Below are 27,703 nucleotides of genomic sequence, written 5' to 3'. Positions count from 1 at the left end.
AGAACTACCTGTACATGAACATTTGATACATATGGTAGTCCTCGACTTACAACCATTCATTTAGCAATTACCGTATTCAAAGTTACAACAGCACTGAAAAAAGGGACTTACAATTGATCCTTGCATTTAATTCTCTCACAGCATCACCAGGATCATGTGATTAAACTTTGGGCACTTGGCAACCGGCATGTATTCACGACGGTTGTAAGGTTCCGGATCATGTGTTTCCCAGCCAGCTTCCAACTAGCAAAATCAATGGAGGAAACCAGATTTATTTACCAAAAGTAGCCAACAAAGGCCATAAAATCAGACACGATTCACATAACTTGCCTAACTTAGCAATAGAAATTCGGATCCCAACTGTAGTCATAAGTCGAGGATCTTCTGTACAGGTATAGAATTAACTTTTATTAATTGGGGGGGGGGGGAAATCTGATCTTATTAATTGAAATACGCTTCTTCATTTTACTCCTCATGTTTACATATTAACTATTAATATAATGTTTATAAGGCAGACCACTTCAATACTGCTTAGTTGGTCTCTCCATTAGCCAGATGGGCCTCTGGATACTTTACCCCAATGATTAGGCGCAAGATGTTCTTTTTCTTGACAGCTTCTATATGTCCTCTGTCCCTGTCTGAGGCGTCCCCATCGGTGATAATGACAATCACTTTGTTGGCTTCTTTTCGGGTGCCACGTTCAGGAATGAAGACTTTATTTCTGCCACCAACAAGCACAGGAAATTATTATCTAAACCAGTGTTCTTTGAACTTGCCAAATGGGTGTTGCAGTCCACACATTTTACAATTGACAGTTTTGAGGAACACGGAAATACGAGGAAAATGCTAAGCACACTTTAATTATTGGGACCTGAAGGCACATGTATAACTTTGAACATTTGGCCTCTAGTGGCCTTGTCATAATTTGATCCTTCCAGACATGGTCAGGCTAAAACTATGCTAACACGACAAGGCTATCCACTGAGGTGAATTGAGATTAAGGCTGCTATTTATGGAAGGTATCTAATTTGGAAAGTTGGAAGCTAATATGAGTAGCCCTTGACTTACAAGTATTTGTGTAGTGACTGTTCAAATTTACAACGGCACTGAAAAAAAGTGAGTTTTTGATCATTTTTCACAACTTCACATAGCTTCCCTATGATCATGTTATCAAAATTTGGATGCATGGCAACTGGTTCATATTTATGACAGTTGCAGTGTCCCGGGGTCATGTGATCACTTTTTGAGAACTTCTGGCCAGCAAAGTCAATGGGGAAGCCAGATTTACTTAACAACCGTGCTACTACCATATTTTTTAGACAATAAGATGCACTGGTGTATAAGATGCACCAAGTTTTCAAAGAGGTAAGGAAGAAAAAAAGTTTTTGCCTTCCCTCAGGCCCCAGCAGCACTGTGCAGGCTTCAGCAGGGCTGGAGCAAGACAAAATGCCCCTGTTTTTGCCTTGCCCTAGCCCTGCTGAAGCTTGCACAGTGCTGCTGGGGGCTGAGGGAAGGCAAAAAACCTCTCTTTTTATGAAAAACAGCCCATTTTTTGCCCATTTTCCACAAAAACGGGGGCATTTTTACCTTGCCCCACCCCTGCTGAAGCCTACAGAGGGCTGCTGAGGGCTGAGGGAAGCCAAAAAAGCCTCAGTTTTTTAAAAACACAGCCCATTTTTCACAAAAATGGGATGCAGGGGGGCGGGGCTTTGGGAGGCCAAAAATGGCTGTTTTCGGTGTATAAGGCACCAACATTTCTACGCTCTTTTAAGGGGGAAAAGTGCAGTGGTTCACTTAACAATTGTGGCTAGAAAGGTCATGAAATAGGGCAAAGGCACTGTCTCACTTAGCAATAGGAACTTTGGGCTCAATTGTGGTTGTAAGTCAAGGACTACATTATCTTTTGCCATACCACAGCACAGAATTTGTACTGCCCATCACCAAACTAGATGCGGAGTGTAGCATTGTTTATGAACTGGTTTGTACAACACAGTAAACTAAGCCAGGGAATAATCATGGCTAAACCATTTAACCATGGCTTTAGTGTCAGATAACATGGCACGTCACAGGCCACCTGTGGTAATTCTACTTCATCATGGCTGGATGAATGAAATGTCCAGATTTTGTTTTTCAAACATTTTCTTAAGACAGTAAAAAGTAACAAGTGACTTGCAAGATGTTTTAGATAGGAAAAACTGCGTATTCCTTCTCAGCTTTATGTCCCCATTTCATTCTGGTGGGAATATCAGAACCAGGAATGCCACTCAACTTCCCACTAATCTAACCAGAGATTTGGGCAACATGGCCAAGTGAATTAGGCAAAATGTCATTTCAAACTGTAATTAAAGCCTCCAACGCAACCCACGTTCCAGGTCTGGATGGCCTGCTTGATTAATCACCAGATGTTTCCATGCAATTGTGATCTAAATCTTTAGAAAAGACACACCATTTTAAATCTCCAACTTGACTGGATTTCTTCTCAAGCTCCCCTCCCCCCCTACCCCAAATCTCCTGCCACCAAAAGGAAAACTACTCACGCCACAAATTTGATAGCTCTGAAGGTGTTTGTTATTTGCTCGGCATGAACCACGTTGGCCAAGAGCTGTTCAGGATTTCGATTGCTGGTATAGTCGTTAAAATCAAATTCAAGTTTGGCATCTTCTGAAAACTGCACAGCAGCAAACTGGAAAGGTGGAAAAAGAGAGAGAGAGTTAATGGCATGGCTGGAAAAGCCTTTTGCAAACCCTAGCACGCCCCTCATTGCCAAAGTGGTCAGATGAAAGGGTGCTGTTGAAAATAATTAAGGTTAATCTGGATTCAACACAAAATCTTGAAAACAGTAAGAAGAATTTCCCAGCCCTGATTATAATTAAGGAAGTCTCCTTAATGAAGGCAGAGTCGTTTTGAATGCTTTTTTTTAAACCAACATCTCATAAGTTGCCCTTTATGAAATCAGAGTCACTGGACCAGAGGTGGGTTCCTGCTGGTTCGGACCGGTTCGGCTGTGTAGGTAGTAACTCAGCCGGGCACGCACCCGAACTGGTTATGTGCGTGGCGGCGCCATCTTGATTTTCTGTTCCGCAAATGCACAGAACAATCTTCATTTGAAAAATGTATTTTTTCCCCTTTTCTAATGTTGTGTGCATGCGCATATGCAAAACATTTTACGCGCTGCACTGTTAGTAATGCCAGCACAAATCCACTCTTGCAGTGGACCCACTTTATACCTATGGATCCACAATTGCAACACTGCAGCAGAAATAGGGTGGTCTCAACATCAAGTGTCTTCCTTTCTTCCTTCCTTTCCTTCCTCCCTCCCTCCTATTGTGTGAATTTATAGAATCAAATTAATGTTTTTGATGGTTATGTCCTCTGATATACGAAATATTTTCAGGCTGTAATAAAGCAATACTCTTTGAAGGAAAGAGGAAAGAGAGGAAGGAGGGGGGAAGGGAGGGAGGAATGGATAGGAGGCGCGGAGGGAGGGAGGAGAGGAACAGAGTTCTGACAGGTTCTGGAGAACAGGTAGCGGAAATTTTGAGTAGTTTGGAGAACCAGGAAATAGGCTGGCCTCACCCCTGCTGCCTCCCTGCTGATCTTCTTCTGTTGCTCTGAACAGGAGAATGGAGCTGGAAATCAGGTTAGTGGGGTGGGGTGGGAATGGGGATTTTGAGGTATCCTTCCCCTGCCATGCCCACAAAGCACGCCCACAGAACTGCTAGTAAAAAAAATTGAATCCCATCCCTGGAGAGGAAGGAGGGAAGGAAGAAAGGAAGGAAGGAAGGAAGGAAGGGGGGAGGGAGGGAGGGAGCAAGAGAGGGAGGGAAGGAGGGAAGGAAGGAAGGAAGGAAATTTTTCCATGGCTAGTAAGTTAATTCTGCCTCTTAAAAATGCAAGGTTCTTATGTGGGGTTCCACCACAAATGCGCGAACGACAAAAGCGCGCCTGACTAAACTGCGGTGACAAAACCACGCGACGAAGGAGCGACGAATGAGCCCTGAAGCGCGCCGAGAACAGCGCGCCGACAGAAGCGCGCTGTAACCTAACCCTAAACCTAACCCTAAACCTAACCCTAAGCCTAACCCTAAGCCTAACCCTAAACCTAACCCTAAACCTAACCCTAAACCTAACCCTAAACCTTACCTTAACTTAAATCGCGCTTCTGTCGGCGCGCTGTTGTCGGCGCGCTGTTGTCGACGCGCTTTTGACATCGCAGTTTTAGCGCCGCGATTTTGTCGCCGCACTTATGACGTTCGCGCTTTTGTCGGGTCACGCTTATGTGGAACCCACCCAGTACATGGTACTCAGTAAGAACATCTTACATGTACAGAACTGTTCCACAATTCTTTCATGACGTCAATCATGAACTGCTTGATAGTCATGAACTCAGATGTTTTCATGCTGGCTGACCCGTCAAAAAGAAACACCAGGTCCACTTTGCCTTTCAGGCACTCTGTGGGATGAAAGAAAAGAAAGAATGTCTCAGATGAAAAGGGGGCAGTTGGGATTTCTAGACTGTTGAGGAAATTCCTGTTGGCCAAAAATTAAATAGACCCACCCCCCCCCCGGATAAGGGCATATGTGAAGCTGAACAGAAACTAATCTAGATTCAATTCAATATTCCCCAAGTGTTTAATAAATCCTTTTCTCTGTCATATTAACCATTAAAATTAAAATATTAATAATAATGCATCTCCTTACTTTGATATCCAGTTGTTATGTTTTGGGGGTTGTGCAGTTTGGTGTCAAACAGGTAGCAGATTCCACTTACGTAGAGATTTTTGTCACAATGTTGTTCAACGCCCGGCCCACATGCCTGCAGAAGAGAACATTTTACTGTTCCTGTTGTTATCAAGAAAATTAAGGAAACTGGAGACAAAGAAGTGCAGAGGTTAATGGTCATATAAAAAGCAAAAGGGATGTTGGGATTTCCAGAAAAGAGATCCAGAAGAGCAATGTAGATCATTTGTCCAGGATGAACCACTCCTATGACTTATGCTCTTCTGGATATCCTTAAAATTTAGAATTTTGTGGAGGATTGTAACCAGTGGTTACTACCAGTTCTATGGGCGTGGCTTGGCTTGGTGGGCATGGCTTGTGGGTTTGGTAGGGGAAGGTTACTGCAAAATCCCCATTCCCTCCCCACTCCAGGGGAAGGATATTACAAAATCCCCATTCCCTCCTAATCAAACAGGATGATGAGGTAGAGAATAAATGGGGGCAGGGCCAGTCAGAGGTGGTATTTACCAGTTCTCCGAACTATTTAAAATTTCCACTACTGGTTCTCCAGAACTGGTCAGAACCTGCTGGATACCACCTCTGATTGTAACCCCAGGAGAGATTCCAAGCCCAACTCATCAAATTGACAAGTTGGAGAGGCCTTAGCTAAATTAAATGAGTCATCTTTGGCCCTGAGCAGAATAATGATATAATGGATGGAACAGACCTTCTCTGGTGTGACCCCTTCTCTCTAGATCTTATGGCCCCCAGAAATATGCTTGGATTTCTCATTCTTGGTTTTCTGGAAATTTCTGAACAGTTTTCATTTTAGAAACAATTTTAATTATTCCAATGCTCAGTGAGATTAGAGCAACCATCAGATTTTATGTTTGTTTATGTTGATTTTGGGGAGTTCTTGGTGTTCTCTAAGCTTGTTCTCCTTCCTGCAAACCTTTCATCACCAGGCTGAAGAACATCATCCATGCAGGGAGGAGCAGAGTTTGCTGGTTCTTTATACGTGGTATTTTGATTGGGGTGTTGATTGGGGTGTTGTTTCTTCCCTGATTGGTTTTTGGGTGGGCATAATCTCTCTGATTATTCTTGTTCATTTGGTGCTTCTCTTAATATGTGTGGGATGTCTCTGAAGATTCTCAGTCATACAGGTCATGGTTGTCCCAAAGGTGCTTTTTAAAAAAGTCACCTGGGCTTTCTTCGTTTTTCCTTGAAGGCGTTTCGCTTCTCCTCCAAGAAGCTTCCTCAATTCTGAGTCAGAACTGAAGAGGTTTCTTGGAGGAGTAGCTAAATGTCTTCAAGGAAAAATGAAGAAAGCCCAGTTGCCTCTTGAAAAAGCACCTTTGGGACGATGAAGAAGGTTGTGAACCTATTAAAGAATGCCAAGGTAGGAATTCTCTGATATTTGTGGATTTGGCTTGGTCTAAAATGTCTACGTTTCTCATTTGCAATTGGGATTGAACATGTTAGTGTGTTGTGAAATTAAGGAGTTTTTATTGTGTCTCCTGACTATCAGTTGATGTTTGTGCATGCATTCTCTCAGTTTTCTGCCTGTTGTGCCCCACATAGTGGTTTTCACTGTCCTTCCACTTAGAGATGATTCCTGTTACATCTTCCTTGGCTGCCGGCCTCTGGGTTGCTTCTGATGGTCTGGATAGATTTTGTTGCTTTATGGCAGTGGTTCCCAAAGTGGGCATTACCGCCTCCTGGGGGGGGTGGGATGACTTGTGGGGGGCGCTAAGAGGCAAGGGGGGCAGTAGAGAGGTGTTAAGAGGTAAAGGGGGCGGCAGAGGAGTGCTGGAGGTGGCTCCCTTGCAGGGTGCAAATCTGCCTGGGGCTCTGTTGGCCGCCAGTCAGCTGAGCACTTCCGGCCTGGTTCCCTCGCTTATCTCAACCACACAGCCCAGCAGATCTCTGCCCAGTGAGTCTTCCTTTGCTTCTATTCTAGCTACCTCCCCCACATCCCAGCCAAGGTATCTATTCTTTTCCCAAGCTATTTCCCTCCATCTGGGCTCTCCCTTGCAGAGCTGAGCCTAGCATTCAGTTTAAAATCCAGGGCGGGGGCGGGGGGGGGGCAACAGAGCAGCCAGGAGGAGGGGGAAAAGTTTTTTCTTTTTTTCTAAACTATTTCCCTCCTTCTGGCCTCTCCCTTGCAGAGCTGAGCCTAGCATTCACCTTAAAATCTAGGGGGGGGGGAGGCAACAGTGCAGCCAGGAGAAGGGGAAAAGTTTTTCTTTTTTGCCAAGCTATTTCTTTTTTCACAAGGAGGGAAGGAGAGAGGGAGGGAGGGGGGCAGAGAGGGAGGGAGAGAAAGAGAAGGAGAGGAGAAGTCAGAGAGAGAGGAAGAAAAGGAGGGAGGAAGTGAGAGGGAAAGAAGAAAGAAGTGAGAGAGGGGAGGAGGGAGAAAGAAAGTGAGAGGGAGAAAGATGGAGAGGGAGGAGAGAAAGAAAGGAGAGTGGGAAGAAGATAGGGAGAGAAAGGGGGAAAGAGGGAGGAAGAGGTGAGAGAGAGACAACTGAACTTTACTTATGAAGAGGTTTTAATTATGTCAATGGAAGAGATAGGAAACTGCATTAGTGATATATATGTCAATGCGTTGATTTGTACTAAAAATGTTTAGCTTAAAGAAGTTATAAGGAATCACAAATATGTAAGTTAAAAGTGTGGAAAACATACGTGTGTTTGCATGAGTTGTATTGGGAAAAATAAAAAAAAATTATAATAATTTAAAAAAAGAAAATGATTCCCCAAAGAGGTAAAAGGCTACATTTTGCTAGAGTTATTTTTTGCTTTCAATCTGTTGAGGAAGTGGATTGGACTCCATTGTCTATATTTCCCTTTCCATCCCCATGGTTCTTTAGTGAAAAAAAATTATTAAAAAATTCAAGCAAATGTTGGTGCTTTCTTAATTACACCAATGCAAGCCCACAACGACTTTGTAAAACGAAACTTTATTTAATTGGTCATCTCATCATGCTTCAAAATCCCAAAGGTGCTTTTTCAAGAGGCAACTGGACTTTCTGGTTTTTCTTTGAAGACACTTCTTGGATGAGCACCAAAACATCTTCAAAGAAAAAACAGATCATGTTCAACAATTTTGTTGAATTAACATTAACTAAAAAGGTTTTCTAATTGGATTTTGAATAAATGTGCAATTAATTGTTACAGTTTTGAATTTTACTGTTACTATCTTCCTTCCGTCGTGCAAACCGCCCAGTCACATGATTCCCCAGCCATGCCCACCAAGCCATGCCCACGGAACCGGTAGTAAAAAAAATTGAATTCCACCACTGGGTGGAGGGCACTGAGGATCATTTTCTAGCACCAATGGGGCGGTGGACTGAAAAAGTTTGGGAACTACTGCTTTATGGGCTATCATGATGCCTAGGATTGTACTGTGGAAGCTTCAAAGAGATATTTTTCATATAGGGTATCCCTTTCATGGTTAGGGATTTGGATAGTTGTTGGATGTATGGATAAAACTTTTTGATGATGTTATACGGATATCCATTGTCTTGGGATGTGTTATACAGATAGTCAACTTCTGCTTTTTGGAATTTTGGATTACTGTCGTGTTTTTACTTGGCAGTAGACACTTTTTACATAGCTTCTCTCTCTTATGTACTATTGGGCTGTTGCTGTGCTACTTGAGCACTTGATCAGTGTGAGTTTTGCAGCCCATTTGGGGTTGTTGTTTGCCATAGTTTTCCTTGTGTGTGCAGGAAGACTTGTTGCTCTCTCTGTTCTGAATCAGATTCCATGAAAGGAATTACTGATGGTTTTATCTTTTTTGATAATGATGAATGTGCTAGTCACATAACTTAGGTTGCGGATAAGGGATTGGATAGATCATATTCCTGATTGTATTTGTAAGATTATTGTTTCCAGATTTCCCATCACTGGTTTTTGCTATAAATCCTGAAATAGGTAATCCTCTGGATATTCCTTTGATCTGTTTGTCTATCTGTCCATCAGATTTGAAGTAGATTATGAGAGAGAACAGTAAACTTCAAAAATCTGGGTGTTTCAAGCTTTGTGTGTTCTGATAATAGAACAGGACAGGTCAGGACAGAACAGAAAAAACAGAACAGAACAGAACATTCAATCTGGTGTATAAGCTCTCTGTGTACAACAGACGACAACAAAGTGATAGGTCATAGATCATAAATCATAGTTACAATCATTAATCATAAGATACAAACAACAAGTGATAAATGATAAGATATCAATAAATCATGATATAATCATAATCAGATACATAAGGCTTTATGGGTGTCCTGTTAGGTTTGGAATTGAAACTTTGGGGGAGATTGTTATTTAAGATTATTTACTACTCAAAATAATTTGTTTTTCATAACACAGGAACTAATTAACCACCAAAATAATTTCCAGCTCAAAATATATGAATGATGAAATGTTGCCTGCATTTTAATTTATGTCCACTTAAATACTGCTTTTCTTCCAACATTGATTCAGGGATGGGAAGCAGTTTTAAAGATCTATCTCTGCCTGTCAGAGAGCAGTTTAAACCCGTGCCCAAATTTATCCTCTCTTCCAGACCAAACTCACAATCATTTTATTTCCTTGCATATTGCGTGCCAGAGTCATGCCCAGATGGGGTACTGGGGAGTTCACTGCAAAAAGAGAGCGAGAGAAAGAGATTGATTAGTTAATTTGAGATATAATCTAGATTTCCTACTTACAGGTAGTCCTTGGCTTATCACCATAATTGGGAGCAGAACCTGCTAAGCAAGGTAGGTTCAGTGAGTTTTTGCTGGTTTTATTACTTTTTTTTTTTTTGTGCTATAGTTCTTAAGTGGATCACCCTGGTTGTTCAATGAACCACATGGTTGTTAAGCAAATTTGGCCTCCCTCACTGAGTTTGCGTGTCAAAAGCCAGCTGGTAAGTCGCAAATGGCAATCATATGACCCGTCACATTGCAACCATCACAAATACAGTATATGCTGATTGTCAAGTGCCCAAATTTTGATCATATGACCAATGCTGCAACAATTGTAAATGTAAGGACAGGTCATAAGTCACTTTTTTCAGTGCTGTTATAACTTCAAACGATCACTAAACAAATGATTGTAAATTGAGGACTATCTGTATCTATAGATATTAATCCTTTAGGTCTGTTTCAGAATATTGCACCCAGCCTCTGACTACCTTCTTCTCTTCCCTTGCTGTCCTTACACATACATAGAGGCATCCTACAATCATGACTGCAGCTTTTAGCACTAGCAATTACACGTAGACTTATGTAGGCTTATAGGACTTTTAGGAGCCGTGTGGCATAGTGGTTGGAATGCAATACTGCAAGCTACTTCTGCTGACTGCCGGCTGCCTGCAATTTGGCAGTTCAAATCTCACCAGTTCAAGGTTGATTGAGCCTTTCATTCTTCTGGAGTCAGTAAAATGAAGACTCAGATTGTTGGCAATAATATGCTGACTCCATAAACCGCTTAGACAGGCTGTAATGCACTATGAAGCGGTATATGTCTAAGTGTGATTGCTATTTACCTCTTCACAGTGCTTTTACAGCCCTCTCTAAGCTGTTTGCAGAGTCAACATATTGTTCCCCCATCAATCTGGGTGCTCATTTTACTTACCTCAGAAGGATGGAAGGCTCAATTAACCTTGAGCCCGTCAGGATCAAACTCCTGGCTGTAGGCAGAGTCACCCTGTAGTACTGCATTGTAACTGCTGCGCCACCACAGCATTCTCTACATTTTAGAAAACCGTGACCTTTCTCCATTATTGTATGGATGAGGAAATAAATGGGGAACTCATCAAATTTGCAGATGACACCAAGCTGGCAGGAATGGTTCCACCACAAAATCGCGGAGGACAAAATCGCGCTCGCCGAAAGCGCGCATTTGACGTCATCACAGCGCGACGAAAACATCGCGCTGTGATCGAAAAATGTAAAAATAAAGCGAAAACCTTACCCTAACCCCCCCAAACCTAACCCTAAACCTAACCCTAAACCTAACCCTCAACCTAACCCTAAATCTAACCCTAAACCTAACCGTTAACGTAACGCTAAACCTAACGCTAACCCTTAACCTAACGCTAAACGTAACCCTAACGCTCTAAACCTAACCCTAACCCTTAACCTAACCCTAACCCTAACCCTAAACCTAACCCTTACCTTTATGTGAATCGGCTTGCTTTAATTTTAATTTTATTTAAATTTTTAATTTTTTTCATCGCGCTGTGATGACGTCACATGCGCGCTTTCGTCGAGTGCGATTTTGTCCTCCGTGGTTTTGACGGGTCACGGGCAGGAATAGCCAACACTCCAGAAGACAGGCTTAAGATACAGAAGGATCTTGACAAACGTGGACATTGGGCACTATCTAATAAAATGAAATTCAGTGGTGAAAAGAGTAAGGTTCTACATTTGGGCAACAAAAACAAAATGCACAAGTACAGTATAGGTGGTACTTGCTCAATAGTAGTATATGTGAAAGGGATCTTGGAGTCCTAATGGACAACCATTTAAATAGGAGCCAGCAGTGTGCAGCAGCTGCCAAAAAAGCCAACACAATTCTAGGCTCCATAAATAGAGGGATAGAATCAAGATCACGTGAAGTGTTAATACCACTTTATAATGCCTTGGTAAGGCCACACTTTGAATACTGCATTCAGTTTTGGTTGTCACAATGTAGAAAAGATGTGGAGACTCTGGAAAGAGTGCAGAGAAGAGTAACAAAGATGATTAAGGGACTGGAGACTAAAACATATGAAGAACGGTTGCAGGAACTGGATATGTCTAGTTTAATAGAAAGAAGGACTAGGGGAGACATGATAGCAGTGTTCCAATATCTCAGGGGTTGCCACAAAGAAGAGGGAGTCAAACTATTGTCCAAGGCACCTGAGGGTAGAACAAGAAGCAATGGGTGGAAACTAATCAAGGAGGGAAGCAACTTAGAACCGAGGAGAAATTTCCTGACAGAACAATTAATCAGTGGAACAGAAATTGCCTTCAGAAATTGTGAATGCCCCAACCCTGGAAGTCTTTAAGAAGATGTTGGATAGCCATCTGTCTGAAACAGTATAGGGTTTCCAGCCTAGGCAGGGGGTTGGACTAGAAGACCTCCAAGGTCCCTTCCAACTCTGCTATTGTTCTGTATTGTATTGTATTGTATGCTTCAATGGGCCTTTTACTCACAGCCGCGAAGAATTTAAAATCCTTCATTTTACCCTCAAGTTGAATTTCCTCACAGTCTTGGCTCTTCAAATTACATTGGTACACTTTGCCTGTAGAGTTCTGCTCACCGGGGGCTCCCACAATGACCCTGGAAGAGAATAGAGGGGGTGGGATAATATTAATAATAACAAGTTAATGTTTTTCCTAATAACTCCAACAACAACGCTGCATGTTACTGTTCCCACCCACTCAAAAGGGTTGGAAAACCAATTTTGGAATTTTAAACTTATCTTTTTTATTATTATTGTACTTCCTGATAATTATTTTGTTATTAATATAGTATATAGATGACAACCTGCAAAAACTATAGAATTAGTAATTTAAAATTCTTTGGGTCTGTTTTGCAACTGGTAGGAAACTAATATTGTAATATATTTATCAGCATTCAACTAGGGGGAACAATATGTGAATATATATATGTGTGTTGATCTTTTTTAATACATTTTTTCTTTTTGATATCTTGTTTGTTTTGTTGTTTCTTTCTTGTTTGTTTCTTTTAAAAATGAGTGTTTTGTATTTTAACTTTTTTGGAGTAAAATAAAAGTAGAATTTAAAAAAAACTGTTGGAAAATCAACTCGGTCCTGTATTTCTTGGAAGAGGTAGAACAACAGGCAGGGAATGATTGACCATGAGCCAATCCCTGCTGTTTATCAAATGATGAAAAAAGTAAATTCTAATTAGATATATAAATAAATAAGTTCCTGAAGGTTCTGAAAGAACATTCTCATTTGTTCTGCTCCATGCAAAGAAGCAAAATAAATAGCTAACCACACCTTGCCGGTTTCCATGTTTTCATGACAGATTGTGTGCATTTACCTAGTTATTTGTAAAAAAAAAATCTGAATATTTGCAATAGAATGAAGTTGCCAGACCAAGTTGTCATTCCCCTATATTAAAATTCCCACTGAAAGCAATGAATGGAGCAATACAGTCTGCAGTGGGTTGCACATTAAGTTACACTGGTTTGCCGCCTGTACGCCCGCCCACTTCATGTGCATGTGCGTGCGAAGCGGGCGCACATGCCCCTTCTGTACATGCACCCAGCCTTCCGCGCATGCGCTTTGCCTGCATGCGTGCCTTCCGTGTATGTGCCCGGCCTCCAAAACATGCCTAAATAGATATTTGACAGGAAGTTCTCCAGCTGGACAGATGTGGGAAATGTGAGCTCTGGAGAGCCTCACACGTACCCTGTCTGACAAACTTACTCTGGTGATCCTTTTTTGGATCAGAACCCTCCTGGTGGGGGGTGGGCGAAGAAGGGCAGTGTCTCACCAGACCCAGAGGGACCCAGAGGCAACAGGTCCTTCACAGGTCGGAGTTTTGCCTTATGAATCATAGTGGGGGCAATATGGCTGACAAGATGCTGACTTCCTGTCTAAGCAAATGAACAGGAGGGTGAGGAAGAGATGAAAGAATGGTAAGAAAATTTATCTAACCCACAGCCGTAAATCAAACCTGGTAAAGGTAAAGAAATATTGAGAACATAAATAATATTGATGGTCAGACTGGGACTTTCTCCAAAAGAAAGAAAGAAAGAAAAGGAGAATGGAGGGTTGAAACATCAGCGACCCCCCCCCCCCAAAGCTATTTCGCTTGAAACAATTTTGGACAGAAAAGGAGAAAGCAGAGAAGTGACAAACCCACTCAAATATAAACTCTAAATTTGGTTTTGGATTTGAAATAGAAACAAAACATTCGGAAGAATTTACTTTGCTTTGAAGCAACTCCCAAAAACAAGAAAAAAAAACACTTCTTCTCACTGACAACTGATAACTTAACCTTGACTGTGTGGGAAATTTTAATTAACCAACTGTCATAAATCAGAATTTGGAAAGGTACCCGAATCTGGCTGTTTGTAAGTTTGTTCCAATTGATATGTTTTGAACAGCTATGGCTGACCGGAAGCACAAGGTGACAGGGGAAAGAATTATTACAGAGTCAAGAACTGGGAAATGCGAGGGTTCCCCCCCGCTCTTTTGTCTTTTTTTTTTTTCTCTACAAAAGAATAAGATGGCCCCGGCTTCTCTTCCAGTCTCACAGTAGTTGAAATTTAAAGTGGACCAGACCCTTAAAATAAGACTTTTATAACTAACTTCAATTTTGGAACTGGACATTAATGAAGAACAAAAGACCAAATGGCCCCCATTGCTTTTCCCTACAGCAGCTGAAGTAGATAAATTTAAGGTGAACCAGAACTCTGAAATAATAACTGTGTAAGTAACTGTAACTTTGGAACTGGACATCATGGAAAGCTGGGAATTTGAAGAACTAAGTGAAATTATAAAAAATATGCATAAATCATTAAAATCAAGCCTAAATAGAATTCTGAACCCAGAGAAGCAGATATCTAAAGAAGAAATCAAAGCAGAAGGGGGTCAAAAAGGGGTAGAAATGGAGAGAAATAAAAAGCAGACAAAAAACTCCATTGGTCCTGGCAGTGGTGCAGGGAAAATTGTAAAAAGGTCAAGTGTCCCAACAAAAGGGAATAAAAAGCAGACAAAAGTGGTTTTGGAGGTTGTTAGTGGCATAAGAAAAGATTATGCCCCAACAAAGATAAATACAAAATATCCTTTTGATGTTGACCTGGGGAAAATTAAAGAGAATGGATGTGTCAAAACAAAGAAAAGGGAGAAGACAAGAACAGGAAGTGGGACAAAAGACTTACTAGAAAAAAATTAGACAACTAGAAACTTTTATATGGGAAAATATAAAGCTAAGATAAGGGTTTTATTCCTAAAAATGACAATAAAATGGAATTGCAAATTGGTTGAATATAATAAGGGAAAGATAATTAAACAAAGGTTAAAATATATGGAATATGAATAAATATGATACTGATATGGGGAAGTTGTAAAGCAGAGGTTTGTGATGCACTTTTATACATGATAATTAAACTTAATTGTGAATTGACTGAATATGACAATAGAAGGACAACTAAACATGAGTTAAAATATATGAAACATGGACATATATAGAATTTTTAAGATGATCAATAAAGTGAGATGTTTACCGCTGTTATTCTATATAATAGACTAAGGGAATTGTAATAAACATTGAACAGCGAGGATTGCCATTTATAGATAATTAAGGGTAATCTACTCTAAGATATGGAAAATGGAGAGGGAACATGAAATACACCTACAATGGAAAACTATTGAGATTTAAAGACAGAATCACTAACTGGGGGCATATAGGGATATATAATTATATAATTATATAGATGATGAGAATAGCTGGGAATTGTAACCAGGTCTACATATCAGCCAAAATTAGGCTGGGGTGGGGGGAAGAGGGTTTTAAAAGTACAATGACTATATATGTATACTTTTTTGTTTTATTTTTTTTTAAAGGAGAATACATGTTAAAATTAAATATGTATATTGGAAAGGAATTATAAATACCATCGATATAAAATGGAGCTCGCTCAGAAGCTGAAATACACCAAGTAAATGAGATGAAGAGTGTGAAGTAGAGGAGAGAGCAGGAAGAAGAGAAGAATAGGAGAGAGGGCAAGTGGGGGGAAGAGGAAGAGAGAAATGAGGAGTGGAAAGGGGAGAGAGGAGAAGGAGAGAGAAAGGGGAAGGAGAGAAGGATGACAGAGGGAAGAAAGGAGGGAGGGGGAGGAGAAAGGGAGAAGAAAGTGATGAATAAGGTACAAATATGGTGTATGCAGGGCTGGATTTTCCTATAGGCTAACTAGGCTTCAGCCTAGGGCCTCAAGATCAAGAGGGGCCTACATTCAAATTGTTAGCAAAATTAAAATTACACTATTCTAAAAACAGTGAACACTAAAACACTGAACCGAAAATAAGGAGAAATTCTACGCATACGACTAATAAACAAACATAAAAATGTATTGGTTAAGATTGTTCCAGCACTGCAGCAGTTGGGGAGCCCACCCACGTTCCTGGCCCCGTGGTCGGGCAAGAGGCGCGGCCGCTCCCAGTAGCCACCCCGTCGACATGGAGCCCACCAGCGGCCAGGCAGGTGAGGGCGAGGGGGCCGAGCTGGGCAGCTGAGCGCAGCAGGGGAGGTGGCTGGCCTCGCTGCCTTTGCCGCAGAGCAGAGCCGCCCTCCGTCGGGAGGCCAGCTATATATATTGATATATATTGATATATCACAGTAATGATGTATTTTATTGTCTCTCATGTAATTTACAAATTTAAAAATGGGAGGTGAAAGGGCCTCATAAGTGGAATAGCCTAGGGCCTCTTTTCATCTAAATCCAGCCCTGGGTGTATGGAGAGCAGAAGAGCCAAAAATGGTTTTTGGGAGTTGATGGTAAGATGAATTGATGTAAACATTTAATAATACAATACGATGTTGGCTATGTAATAGTATACATGTGATTATATGTTATGAAAATGGAAAAAATAAAAAAAACTTTATAACAAAAAAAACCCCGTGCCTGAATAGGATGGCCAGAGTGGGTGGGCAGGTCCACCGGCGCTTTCCGTTACTGGTTTGGGTGAACCGGTCCAAACCACCTTAATATCACCTCTGAATACAGTTTATCTTGGCCTTAATGTTGTATCCAGCTGTCGTATTTACTTCCAAACATATAATACAACTTCACCGCTTGAAACAGAACTGTTTATGTTTCTGGATACAGCAAATGAGCCAGCAGAAAAATCGACTCAGCTGCTGTACACAGATGATCGCCTGATAACACCAAGGAGCAACATTGAGATTGGAGTGGACAAAGACCCTGTAACAAAATTAATCAACAAAATAAATTAATTGAACAATTAATCAGCAGAACAGCTTGACTCCAGAAGCTGTGGGTGCCCCATCACTGGAGGTCCAGAATGATACAGGGTCTCCTGCTCAAGCAGAGGGTTGGACTAGAAGACCTCAAAGGTCCCTTCCAATTCTGTTATTTTGTTAAAATGTACCAAACCTCAGCTTTAACTTTCTACATAGAGCTATTTTCTCAACAAACGGGCTTCTTCACATGACCAAGACATAACCATTTGATGCATCTTTAATCCAACCTCAGCCCAAAGCAACGGCTGTCTTTGCCTTTTATTGTCAAAAGTGGTGTTTTTCTATTTTAGTTCGCAGCAAATAGTTCCAGGCTAATATTAGAGAGGGTGACAGTTCCTTCCACCCCCCATCCCCAGAGTTTCTGTGGGCATCTTCTTCCTCATTCCTGACCAATGACTTTTAAGGTTGTTCATCTTTAGGCAGTGAGGGAGTCAGGATCCTCCCACTGTGGATTTAGTCAAACATGTACAAGATAGCAGTTTTAAGTATGGACATGAACATGAATAAAGGAAATGATTACAAATACATGGGGACCAGGGGTGGGTTTCTCGCCCCGTTCCAACCGGTTCGGTTGGAACGGGGCTGGCGGCATCCTCGTGCACGCGCGCGGTGCACGCATGCGTACTAGCGTCTGCACGACGTTCCAGCTGCTCCTGGACGATCGCGCAGGCGCTCTATGCGTCCTGCGCATGCGTAGAAGCGCAGAACCCGTCAAAACTGGGTAAGGACCGTGGGCAGGCGGGCGCGCCCTTCGCCGTTCCCGGAAGTTACTTACTTCCGGGTTTGGCGACCAACTGGTTCGCAGAGACCGCCGCGAACCGGTTGAAACCCACCCCTGATGGGGACAGTAGGGCAGGGACAGAAGGCACGCTGGTGCACTTATGCGCACTTAGGAATGGGGTGAGGTTCACAGTAGACAGTTTAAAGTTGAAGCTGTGGGGGTTTGAGGATGTAACAATGGAGTCAGGTAGAGCATTCCACGTCCTGACCACTCTGTTACTGAAGTCGTATTTTCTGCAATCGAGTTTGGAGCGGTTTATCTTGAGTTTGTATCTATTATTTGCCCGTGTGTTGTTGAGGTTGAAGCTGAAGTTGTTGACAGATAAGACATTGTAGCAGACAAGTTTGTGTACTATGCTTAGGTCCGACCGCAGACATCCAGATTGTCCAAGGCCAAAATTTCGAGCCTGGTGGCCTAAGGTATTCTATTATGAGCAGAAGAGTGGAATACTCTTCTTGTGAAATACTTCTGCATTTGCTCAATTGTATTAATGTCCGATATACAGTGTGGATTCCAGGCAGACAAGCTGTATGCAAGAATTGAATTCTCTCCCCCTGGAACCGGAAATGCAGTCAACGCTTCTTTAAGCCAGCCTAGTTTCCTGCCAACTCTTGTACCAGATGGCAGCACTTAAGTCTACTTGGTGGAAGAGCCTAGAAGCCGGTGCATTGTGAGAATGTTCTTCAATGGGGAAGTTACACCATCTGAATTCCTATTGCTCTAAGGGGGAACCCTTCCCTTAAGATAAAAGGTATCCATTTTACTTCCTTCTCTATTCCACTATTAGCCTTTACTCTCACTTCCTCAAAACTAGAGTGGTAGAAGGTAGGAGATACAACAACAAAAAGGGAACCTGCTTGGAAATAACCACTATCCTCCTAGCTACAAATAAATACAGAGTAAACATGCCCTGAAACAAACAGGGTTCAAACTCAGCTAGGGAAAGTAGCAAGCTAAGATTCTGTGCAGTTCGGAGAGCCCTCAAATCCCACTCCTGGCTGGCCCTGCCCACCCTGCCCCACCCCTCCCAGGAGTCACCATGAGGCCCCTTTTGGATGAAGGTAAGTGCACGACACGCATGGAGGCTCAGGGAAGGTGAAATATGGGCTTAAGAAAGTTTGGGAAGGCCGAAAACGGGCCTGTTTCTGCCCACCAGAAGGCCTCCAGAGACTGAGGAGGCCGTTTTTCACCCTCCCGGAGGCTTGAGAAAAGCCTCCAGAGCACGGGGAAGGCAAAAACGCCCCTGCCACACCCACCTGGCCACGCCCACCAATCAACTGGGCAGAGAGCCCCTTGCTAAAAATTTTGAAACCCACTGCTGAATAAAGCACCTGATGTCCAGCCAACTAGTACTTGCCGGCTGTGAGTATGTGAATGGGACAAATCCAGTTCCAATGAAATCTCACTCACTCAATATAATTAATTGTCAATAGACATCTGGACAAATTAGTAACAGCAGCTCTGGGAATTACAGGTACTCCTCGATTTACAATGACAATTGAGCCCCACATTTCTGTTATTAAGAGAGACATTTGTTAAGTGAATTTTGTCCCCATTTCATGTTGCCTTTCTCGCCACAGTTGTTAAGTGAATCATTCAGTCATTAAGTGAATCTGGCTTCCCCCCCATTGACTTGGCTTGTTGGGAACTGGTTGGGAAGGTCACAAATGGCAATCATGTGACCATGGGACACAGCAATCATCATTAAATACATGCCAGTTGCCAAGCGCCTGAATTTTGATCATGTGACCGTGGGGATTCTGGAATGGTCATAAGTGTGAAAATCGATCATAAGTCAGTTTTTAGGGGTTGTTGTAACTTCATTTGCTGAACAAATGCTTGTAAATCAAGGATAACTTGTAGTTTTGATGAAGTCATGCTCTGAAGTTGTAAATGCTCCAACACTGGAAGTTTTTAAGAAGAGATTGGATAACCATCTATCTGAAAAGGGTTAGGTTTTCCTGCCTAAGCAGGGAGTTGGACTAGAAGACCTCCAAAGTCCCTTCTGTTATTCTATTCTGTACATAACTTAAGAGTTCTTCTGGGCTTAAACAGCTGATGGAAATTGGAACTAGGACAACCCAGTTACAGATCATCAGCTACAAATCTACAAAGACCAAGATGCCTTTGGGAGGGTAATCTATGTCCTCATAGCAACTTGGATGGTCTATGGTCTATAGGCAATCCTTGACTTACGACCACAATTAGAAGTAGAATTTCCATTGGCAAGCAAGGCAATTGTTAAATCAGCTGCACCTACAGTGAATCATATGGTCATTAAACAAATCTGGCTTCTCCCATCGACCTTGTTTGTCAGAAGCCGTCTGGCAAGATTGCAATTGGCAATTACATGACCTAATGAAACTGCAACCATGTTAGCTGCCAAGAATCTGAACTTTGATGATGTGTTAGTGGGGGTGCTGCAAAGATTGTAAGATTGAGGACTGGTCATGTGTCACTTTTTTCAGTGTCATTATAACAATCGCTGAACGGTCGCAAGTTGAGGACTGTATTTGTCGCGATTGAAAAATGCTTAAGGTTCCTGTGACTTTTATTGCTTTTTATCTTGCCAAAGAAAGGGGAGGGAAGAGTGAGATGGAATGTGGCAGCTACAATCTCCAACCGTGAGACCCCAGGACACTTCTGCAAGTGTCTGCCAGGATGTGGACTGTTATCAAAACAAAATGCTGGTTCCTAATTGGACAATATGGCCCATTCCATGGGAGGTGGGGATGAAACCCATCTTTAACTATACAGAGATGTGTGGGGAAATTTAGAGTTGGTTTTGCTTTCTTCTGTGCCAAAATGATGTACTCAATAAAGTTTTGCTTTTGGGATTTTAAAGTTCTTGAAGATGCCTGCTTTTATTGGGTCGATTAGTCAGACATACTCTTTAGAGATGATCCAGAAGTTACAACTGCACAAATACATGGAGTTGTGACAAAACAACACTGTGAGGCTGAAATAACAGATATTTTGAAATTGCTGCATTCAACAATGAGTCAGATTCCAAGATGCTGACGAATCACAGCTTCACTGTATTTTTATGTGGGGCAAGCTTTAGAGCAATTTTATTGATTTGTAAACTTATCAGGAAAGACAAGCAAATACAAAGCCAGGGCTCAATCTATATACTGAATTGCAGGGACTTTACTACATTTTTTTTCTTATCTTCAACCATCTCTACTTCTGGTTTAGGGCATTCTCACCCTTGTAAGTAACACTCTACATATGTTGTCTCTCCTCTTGTATTCTTAGTGTTTGGTGTTAAGCAGCAAACACACCTCGGTGTGGGTTTCCCTTCTTTGCAGGATGAGTCTAACAACTATTAAAGCATTAAAAACTTGACTGAAAAGATGCCAATTCTGCTTCCTCCACCTCACCCCTATAATTAGCAATAGCACTTAGACTTATGTACCCACTTTACAGCCCTCTCTAAGCAGTTTATAGAGTCAGTATATTGCCCCCAACAATTTGGCTCCTCATTTTACTAACCTTGGAAGGATGGAAGGCTGAGACCACTTTGAGCCGGTCAGGATCGAACTGCCAAACTGCTGACAGTCGACAGTCAGCAGAAGTAGCCTGCAGTACCTCATTCTAGCCACCGTGCTATCATGGTTCTTAATTAGAGGAATCCCAACAGACAATCCAATTTCTCCCTCCAAAACTTAAGACTTTACAGCTAGCCCTCAACTTATGACCATAATTAGGAAAGAGAATTGTTAAGTGGCATGTTTATTAAGTGAAGTATCACATGACAACACTCAATTTTACAATCTTTTACAATGTTAAGCGAGACATTGTGTGATGGTGGCTTGCAACTTTCTGCTGGCTTCTCCATTGATTTTGCTTCTTGGAAACCATCTGCGAAGGCTGCAAATGGCAAGAACGTGACTCTTGGATGTTTCCAGCTGCATAAACATCCGCCAGTTTTCCAGGTACCCAAATCACAATCAGGTAATGACAGTAATCTTCGATTTACAACTGAGCCCCAAATTTTTGTTGCTAAGCGAGACATTTGCTAAGCGACTTTTGCTTCATTTTACAACTTTTCTTGTTCATTGTTGTTAACTGAGTCGCGGCAGGTGTTAAATGAGTAACCCGGTTGTTAAGTGAATCTAGATTCCCCATTAATTTTGCTTGTCACAGGACCATGATGGCAAACCTATGGCATATGTGCCACAAGTGGCCCACGGAGTCCTCTCTGCGGGCACGCCAGCCGTCCCCCAGCCCAGCTCCACCACACATGTGCGTACACCTTCTGCCAGTGAGCTGGTCTTCAAGTCTCAGCTGCACATGCATGGGGACGGGGCGCAGGCAAGGGAGGGGCGTGCATTGCATTTTGGGGCCTCATGGCCCCCTGCCCCCTTTTGGCTCTGGAACCCCGTTTTGCCCTCCTGCACCAACTTGGAAGTCAAAACTGTGCACAGGGGCACAGTGCAAGGGCCTTCCTGTGCTCCATTTTGGGCCTGTAAAGCCTCCTGCACCTCCTGGAAGCAAAAAATGGCTGAGGGGTGGGGTGGGGTGCATGTCCTTGGGGGGTTGCGCATATGCACATGCATGTGTGGGGGTCGCGTATGTATGCACACCAGGGGTGGGTTCCTGCCAGTTCTAACCTCTTCTATAGAAGAGGTTCCACAAATCTACCGTGCCGTTTAGAACCGGTTCCAGCTCCCTCCCTCTGCCCACCCGCACCACACTCTTGCCCCGCCCGCCGCTCACTGATTGGCTGGTTCACCAATCGCCCCACTCACCTCTAAGAGTCCTCCCTAAACCTTAAAGTCTTAAAGCTGTCAAGTTTCAACACCCCTGGGGTTTTTTTTTCTAAAGGGTTAGGGGTGCAAGCGTCTTGTAACTTGACAGCTTTAAGACCTGTGTCCTTCAAATGCCAGTTTCTGAGCCAACATTTTGCTTGCTAAGCAAGAGCGTTGTTAAGTGAGTTTCATTACATTTTATAAGTTGGCCATGCCCACCTGGTCACATGGCTGGCAAGCCACTCCCACAAAGCAGGCCACACTCACAGAAGAGGTTCTAAAAAAATTTGAAACCCACCATTGGTGCACACCCATTTGCAGGGGCTAGGGTATGTAGGCCCCCCTGCGCACACTGCATTATGGATGCGTGTGCGCTGTTGCACATGCAAGCATGCTTTCAGTATGTAACAACAAAAGGGGTTAGGGTTAGGGTGAGGGTTAGGCCATCACTGTCATAGGGGAATCACAAGACTCCAGGATAACATAACCATCGTAAATATGAGTCAGTTGACAAGCATTCGGATTTTGATCACATGACCATGGGGATGCTGAAGTGTGACCAATGGTCATAAATCACTTTTTTCGGTGCCGTTGTAACTTTGAATGGTCACTAAATGAACTGTTGTAAGTCGAGGACTACCTGCCCAGGGACAGTCACAAGTGCAAGGCAAGGACCATTTGTAAGTCACTTTTTCAGCGCCACTGCGAATTCGAGCGGTCATTAAACAAAGGGTCGTAAGTGGAGGACTGTGATATATCGAGTGTGGGAAGAAGGATGGTGGCCTACCTTGCTTCAGAGCCTTTTCCAAGTTGGAGGAGCTGATAGCCAAAGTGCTTGCTGTGGTTCGATGAGAAGAGAATCGCTGGAGAAGGATCGATGTTGTACCCCAAAGATCGTGAGGGGCCTGTAAAAAAGAAGAGGGGGTCGCCTTTATTCAGGGTAGAGAAACAAAAATACATCAAGTACAGGCAATCCTCGACATACAACCATAATAAAGCCCGCCCATCACAGCCATAAGTCGGGACGGTTGTAAACCCTGCCCCGATTTTACAAACACTTTTGCATTGATCATTAAGCAAATGCCGTAGTCATTAAGTGAAGCAATGGTTAGGAATGGCACGTGGTTTTTGCAGAAAACTGGAAGTAACTGCTGGTTTTTGTCAAAACTATCATTGAGATCATGCACTTATGGGATGCCTCAAATGATATAAATGTGGCCCGATTGCCAAAAACAGGCTATTATTTGCAACTCAATCAGGCAATCAGAATAGAGGTGGAAGGAACCTTGGAGGTCTCCTAGTCCAACCCCCTGCCCAAGCAGAAGATCCTATACCATTTCAAACAAGTGGCTGTCCAGTCTCTTCTTAAAAACCTCCAGTGATAAACACCCTACAACCTTTCTGAAGGCAAACCATTCCACTAGTTCAGTGATGGCGAACCTATGACACGCGTGTCAGTGCTGACACGCGTAGCCATTTGGGGTGACACGCACAGGATTTCATGCGATTCATCCTCGGCTCCTGCACGGCCGCCGAGGATGAAAGAATCTGTGCTGGAGGAATGGGGGGGGACGTGTGATCTCCCCTGCCCACACTCACTTACTGTATCGCCGCCGCCCCTTTCTGAGCGCAGGGGCTGCTGGTAAGGCGTGCGTGCCGTGCGCACACACGTCATCAGCGCGGCGAGGGAGGACCCGCAGGAGAGGAGCCCGGGAACAGTGCGCGCCTCTCTCCAGTCAGGCCGGCACAGAGAGTCTTATGTTTTTGTCGAAGTGACACACAACGCGAGTTATGCTCGATTTTTTGCCGATTTTTGACACACCACGCCAAAAAGGTTGCCCATCACTGCACTAGTTAATTGTTCTCACGGTTGGGAAATTTCTCCTTAATTCCAGCTTGCTTCTCTCCCTGATTAGTTTTCTTCCATTCCATTTATTACTTGTCTTGCTTTCTGATGCTTTGGAAAATAAGTGGAGCCCCTCTTCTTTGTGGCAGCCCCTCAAATGCTGGAATACTGTTATCATGGCCACCCTAGCTCTTCTTTTCTCTAGACTAGCCAAACCTGCAATTGTTCTTCAGATGTTTTAATCTCTGGGCCTTTAATCATTTTAGTTGCTCAAAACTGGATACAGTATTCCAGGTGTGGCCTTACTAAGGCTTTATAAGATGGTACTAATAGGGTATTTATTGGGAAAATTTCCCTGCCTGCTGAATTATTTCTTATTTATCTGGAGCAGAGAAGAAATTGATTTAAAAAAAACAAAACCTAATGAAATTTGCTCATGGCTTGGTGGGCGTGGCATGGCTTGGTGGGTATGGTAGGGGAAGGATACTGCAAAATCTCCATTCCCTCCCAACTCCAGGGGAAGAATACTGCAAAATCTCCATTTCCTCCCCACTTCAGGGGAAGGATACTGTAAAATTTCCATTCCCTCCCCACTCCAGGGAAAGGATACTGTAAAATCTCTATTCATTCCCCACTCCAGGGAAAGGATACTGTAAAATCTCTATTCATTCCCCACTCCAGGGGAAGGATACTGTAAAATCTCCATTCCCTCCCCACTCCAGGGGAAGGATACTGCAAAATCTCCATTCCCTCCCCACTCCAGGGGAAGGTTGCTGGAAAATCTCCATTTCCTCCGGATCAGCTGGGACTCGGGAGGCCGAGAATAGATGGGGCAGGAGCAATCAGAGGTGGTATTTATCAGTTCCCCGAACTACTCAAAATTTCCGCTACTGGTTCTCCAGAACTGTTCAGAATCTGCTGGATACCACCTCAGCCACAATGAATACTAAAGAAAGGCAACTATTAATTTCAGAATCTATTCAAGCATATGAAGAGGCTTCATCTGAAAAGTTAACTCAATGTGGGTGGTTCTTATTTAAAACAGATACCAGAATTTTCGTAAGATCATCGAAAAGGGATTTCCCTTTCTGTTATTTCTCAGGGAGAGTGGAAAATCACTGACCACATTGGCCTAATAGTGGCAAAAGAAATGCTGATCTAAGTGCAATTATATATTCCCTCACTATCAAAAGAAATTTTAAAATATACTATCTTGCTAATGCACACACAAAAAAAACCCCTCAAGGATTACGTAGTGTAGATTTCTACACTACCATTTTTTTCCTCCAAACACTCAGAATGCTTTTAGATCAAGCCACCAGTGTCCTCACTAGGACCAAAGTTAAAATCAAGGATGGCACATGAGATTATTCACACAGCTCCCTGGTAATCAAAAGCTGAGTATGAAGATCAGCATGCAACTATCACTCCACTGTCCCAACTCCCGACCATTCATGGTTAGTTTTATTTGGCCATCACAGATTAGATTTCAGATTAACAGAGTTGGAAGGGACTTTATAGGTCATCTAGTCCAAACCCCCGGACAAGCAGGAAACCCTACACCATTTTTGACAAATGGCAGTCCAATCTCTTCTTGAAAGTTTTCAGTGATGAAGCTCCCACAACCTCCGAAGGCAACCTCTGTTCCATTGGTTGATTGCTCTCACTGTCAGAAATTTTCTCCTTATTTCTAGGTTGAATCTACCCTTGATCAGTTTCCATCCGTTATTCCTTGCCTGGCCTTCAGGTACTCTGGAAAATGGCTTGAGCCCCCCCCCCCCTCTCTGTGGCAGCCCCTCAAATATTGGAACATTGCTATCATGTCTCCCCTGGTCCTTCTCTTCCCTAGATTAGCTACGTTCAGTTCCTATAATCATTCTTCATATGTTTTAGTCTCCAGTCTCCTAATAATCCTGGTTGCTCTTCTCTGCACTTTTTCTAGTCTCACAGCCATAATCAAAATTAAGCTGCAAAACTGGCAAGGTTCCATTCCTAATTTATCATAACGTCAGAGAAAGGAAAGCATGAAAATATTGAAGCCCTACATGGAAGGAAAAGAGTCCAAAAGCCAAGAAGGCAGCACAAAGTAGGAATTTCCATCATGGAGAAAATGGTCTCTACCATGTCTGCTGGAAAACTCAAGGTGTTTCCACTGAATCCCAAATGAAATGGATTGCTTCTCCGGATTTTAGGAAATGATGGGTTAAGGTTAGGGTAAGGATCTTTTACTTCATAGAGTTCTTCTCTGCCTATTGATCAGCAAGATTGAGGATGTATGGGGTATTCCTCAACTTAGGACCACAATTGAGCCCAAAATTTATGTTGCTAAGCAAGACAACTCTTAAGTGAGTTTTGACCCATTTAATATCCTTAAGAGAATCAGTGCAGTTGTTAAGTTAACAACATGGTTGTTAAGTGAATCTGGCTTCCCCATTGACTTTGCGGGTCAGAAGGTTGCAAAAGGTGATCACATGACCCCGGGACAGTGCAACCGTCATACATATGAGTCAGTTGCCAAGAATCTGACATTTTGATCACATGTCTCCGGGGATGCTGCAACGATTGTAAGTATGGAAATGTTACTTTTTCAGTGCCATTTTGACTTTGAATGGTAACTAAATGAATGGTTGTAAGTCGAGGACTACCTATAGAAGATTGCCTACAGAAGTAGATTTTGTACTGTATGGACAAATATAATGGGACTCGTTTACACAAAATACAGTAGATTAAAAACCCAGTACTTACATAAATGTATTAGTAATACAGGTAATCTTTGACTGATAAGCATTTGTTTAGTGACCATTCCAAGTTAAAACAGCACTGAAAAAAAAGAGACCTATGATTGTTTTTCACACTTGTGACCATTGCTGTATTCCTATGCTCATGTGAACAAAATTCAGATGCTTGGAAACTGGCTCATATTTATGACCGTTGCAGTGGCCAGGGGTTATGGGAAACCCCTTTTGCAACCTTCTGATAAGCAGCCAATGGGGAAGCCAGATTCACTTAACAAATGTGTTACTAACTTAACAACTGCGGTGATTTGCTTAACTGCTTTTCAGAAGCTTGCAAAAAATGATCACATGAACACTGGAACTGTCGTAAATATGAGTCAGTTGCCAAGCATCTGAGTTTTGATCACATGACTAACTGTTGCAAGTGAAGGGCTACTTCTAGGTTTTTTTGCCAATAAACAGATTTGTGCACTGTACTTTAAATGAGCCTTCAGGAAAGGAAAAGGTAATGGTAAAGGTTCCCCTTGCACATATGTGCTAGTCATTCCCGACTCTAGGGGGCGATGCTCATCTCCATTTCAAAGCCGAAGAGCCAGCGCTGTCCAAAGATGTCCCTGTGATCATGGGGCTGGCATGACTAAATGCCGAAGGTGCACGGAACACTGTTATCTTCCCACCAAGGTGTTTCCTATTTTTCTACTTGCATTTTATTTTATGTGCTTTCGAACTGCTAGGTTGGCAAAAGCTGGGACAAGTAACAGGAGCTCACTCCATCACACGGCGCTAGGGATTCGATCCACTGAACTGCCAACCTTTCTGATCAACAAGCTCGGCATCATGGGAAATTGCTAGTGCTGGGCTAGATAGAGGA

At 42.7% G+C, this 27,703-nt stretch overlaps 1 protein-coding gene across 1 annotated transcript in view; it reads right to left on the bottom strand.

Annotated features, from left to right (window-relative positions):
- ITGAL (integrin subunit alpha L) overlaps positions 1-27,703 on the bottom strand; it is an 88,033-nt gene that overhangs the window by 40,592 nt on the left and 19,738 nt on the right. Inside the window, exons 2-8 of the mRNA XM_087714046.1 lie at positions 23,039-23,156; positions 11,942-12,036; positions 9,301-9,365; positions 4,702-4,816; positions 4,323-4,453; positions 2,538-2,683; positions 577-721 (exon numbers count right to left, since the gene is read on the bottom strand). Coding sequence (XP_087570172.1) covers positions 577-721; positions 2,538-2,683; positions 4,323-4,453; positions 4,702-4,816; positions 9,301-9,365; positions 11,942-12,036; positions 23,039-23,156 — 815 coding nt within the window. The remainder of the gene's footprint in view (positions 1-576; positions 722-2,537; positions 2,684-4,322; positions 4,454-4,701; positions 4,817-9,300; positions 9,366-11,941; positions 12,037-23,038; positions 23,157-27,703) is intronic.

Source organism: Thamnophis sirtalis, unplaced genomic scaffold, assembly GCF_051295495.1.
Source record: "Thamnophis sirtalis isolate CommonGarterSnake01/CBP01778 unplaced genomic scaffold, rThaSir2_p1.2 scaffold_4, whole genome shotgun sequence".
In the NCBI taxonomy this organism is placed as follows: domain Eukaryota; kingdom Metazoa; phylum Chordata; class Lepidosauria; order Squamata; family Natricidae; genus Thamnophis; species Thamnophis sirtalis.
The sequence above is the reverse complement of the archived record's forward strand: the minus strand, read 5'-3'. Positions and strand labels throughout refer to the sequence as shown.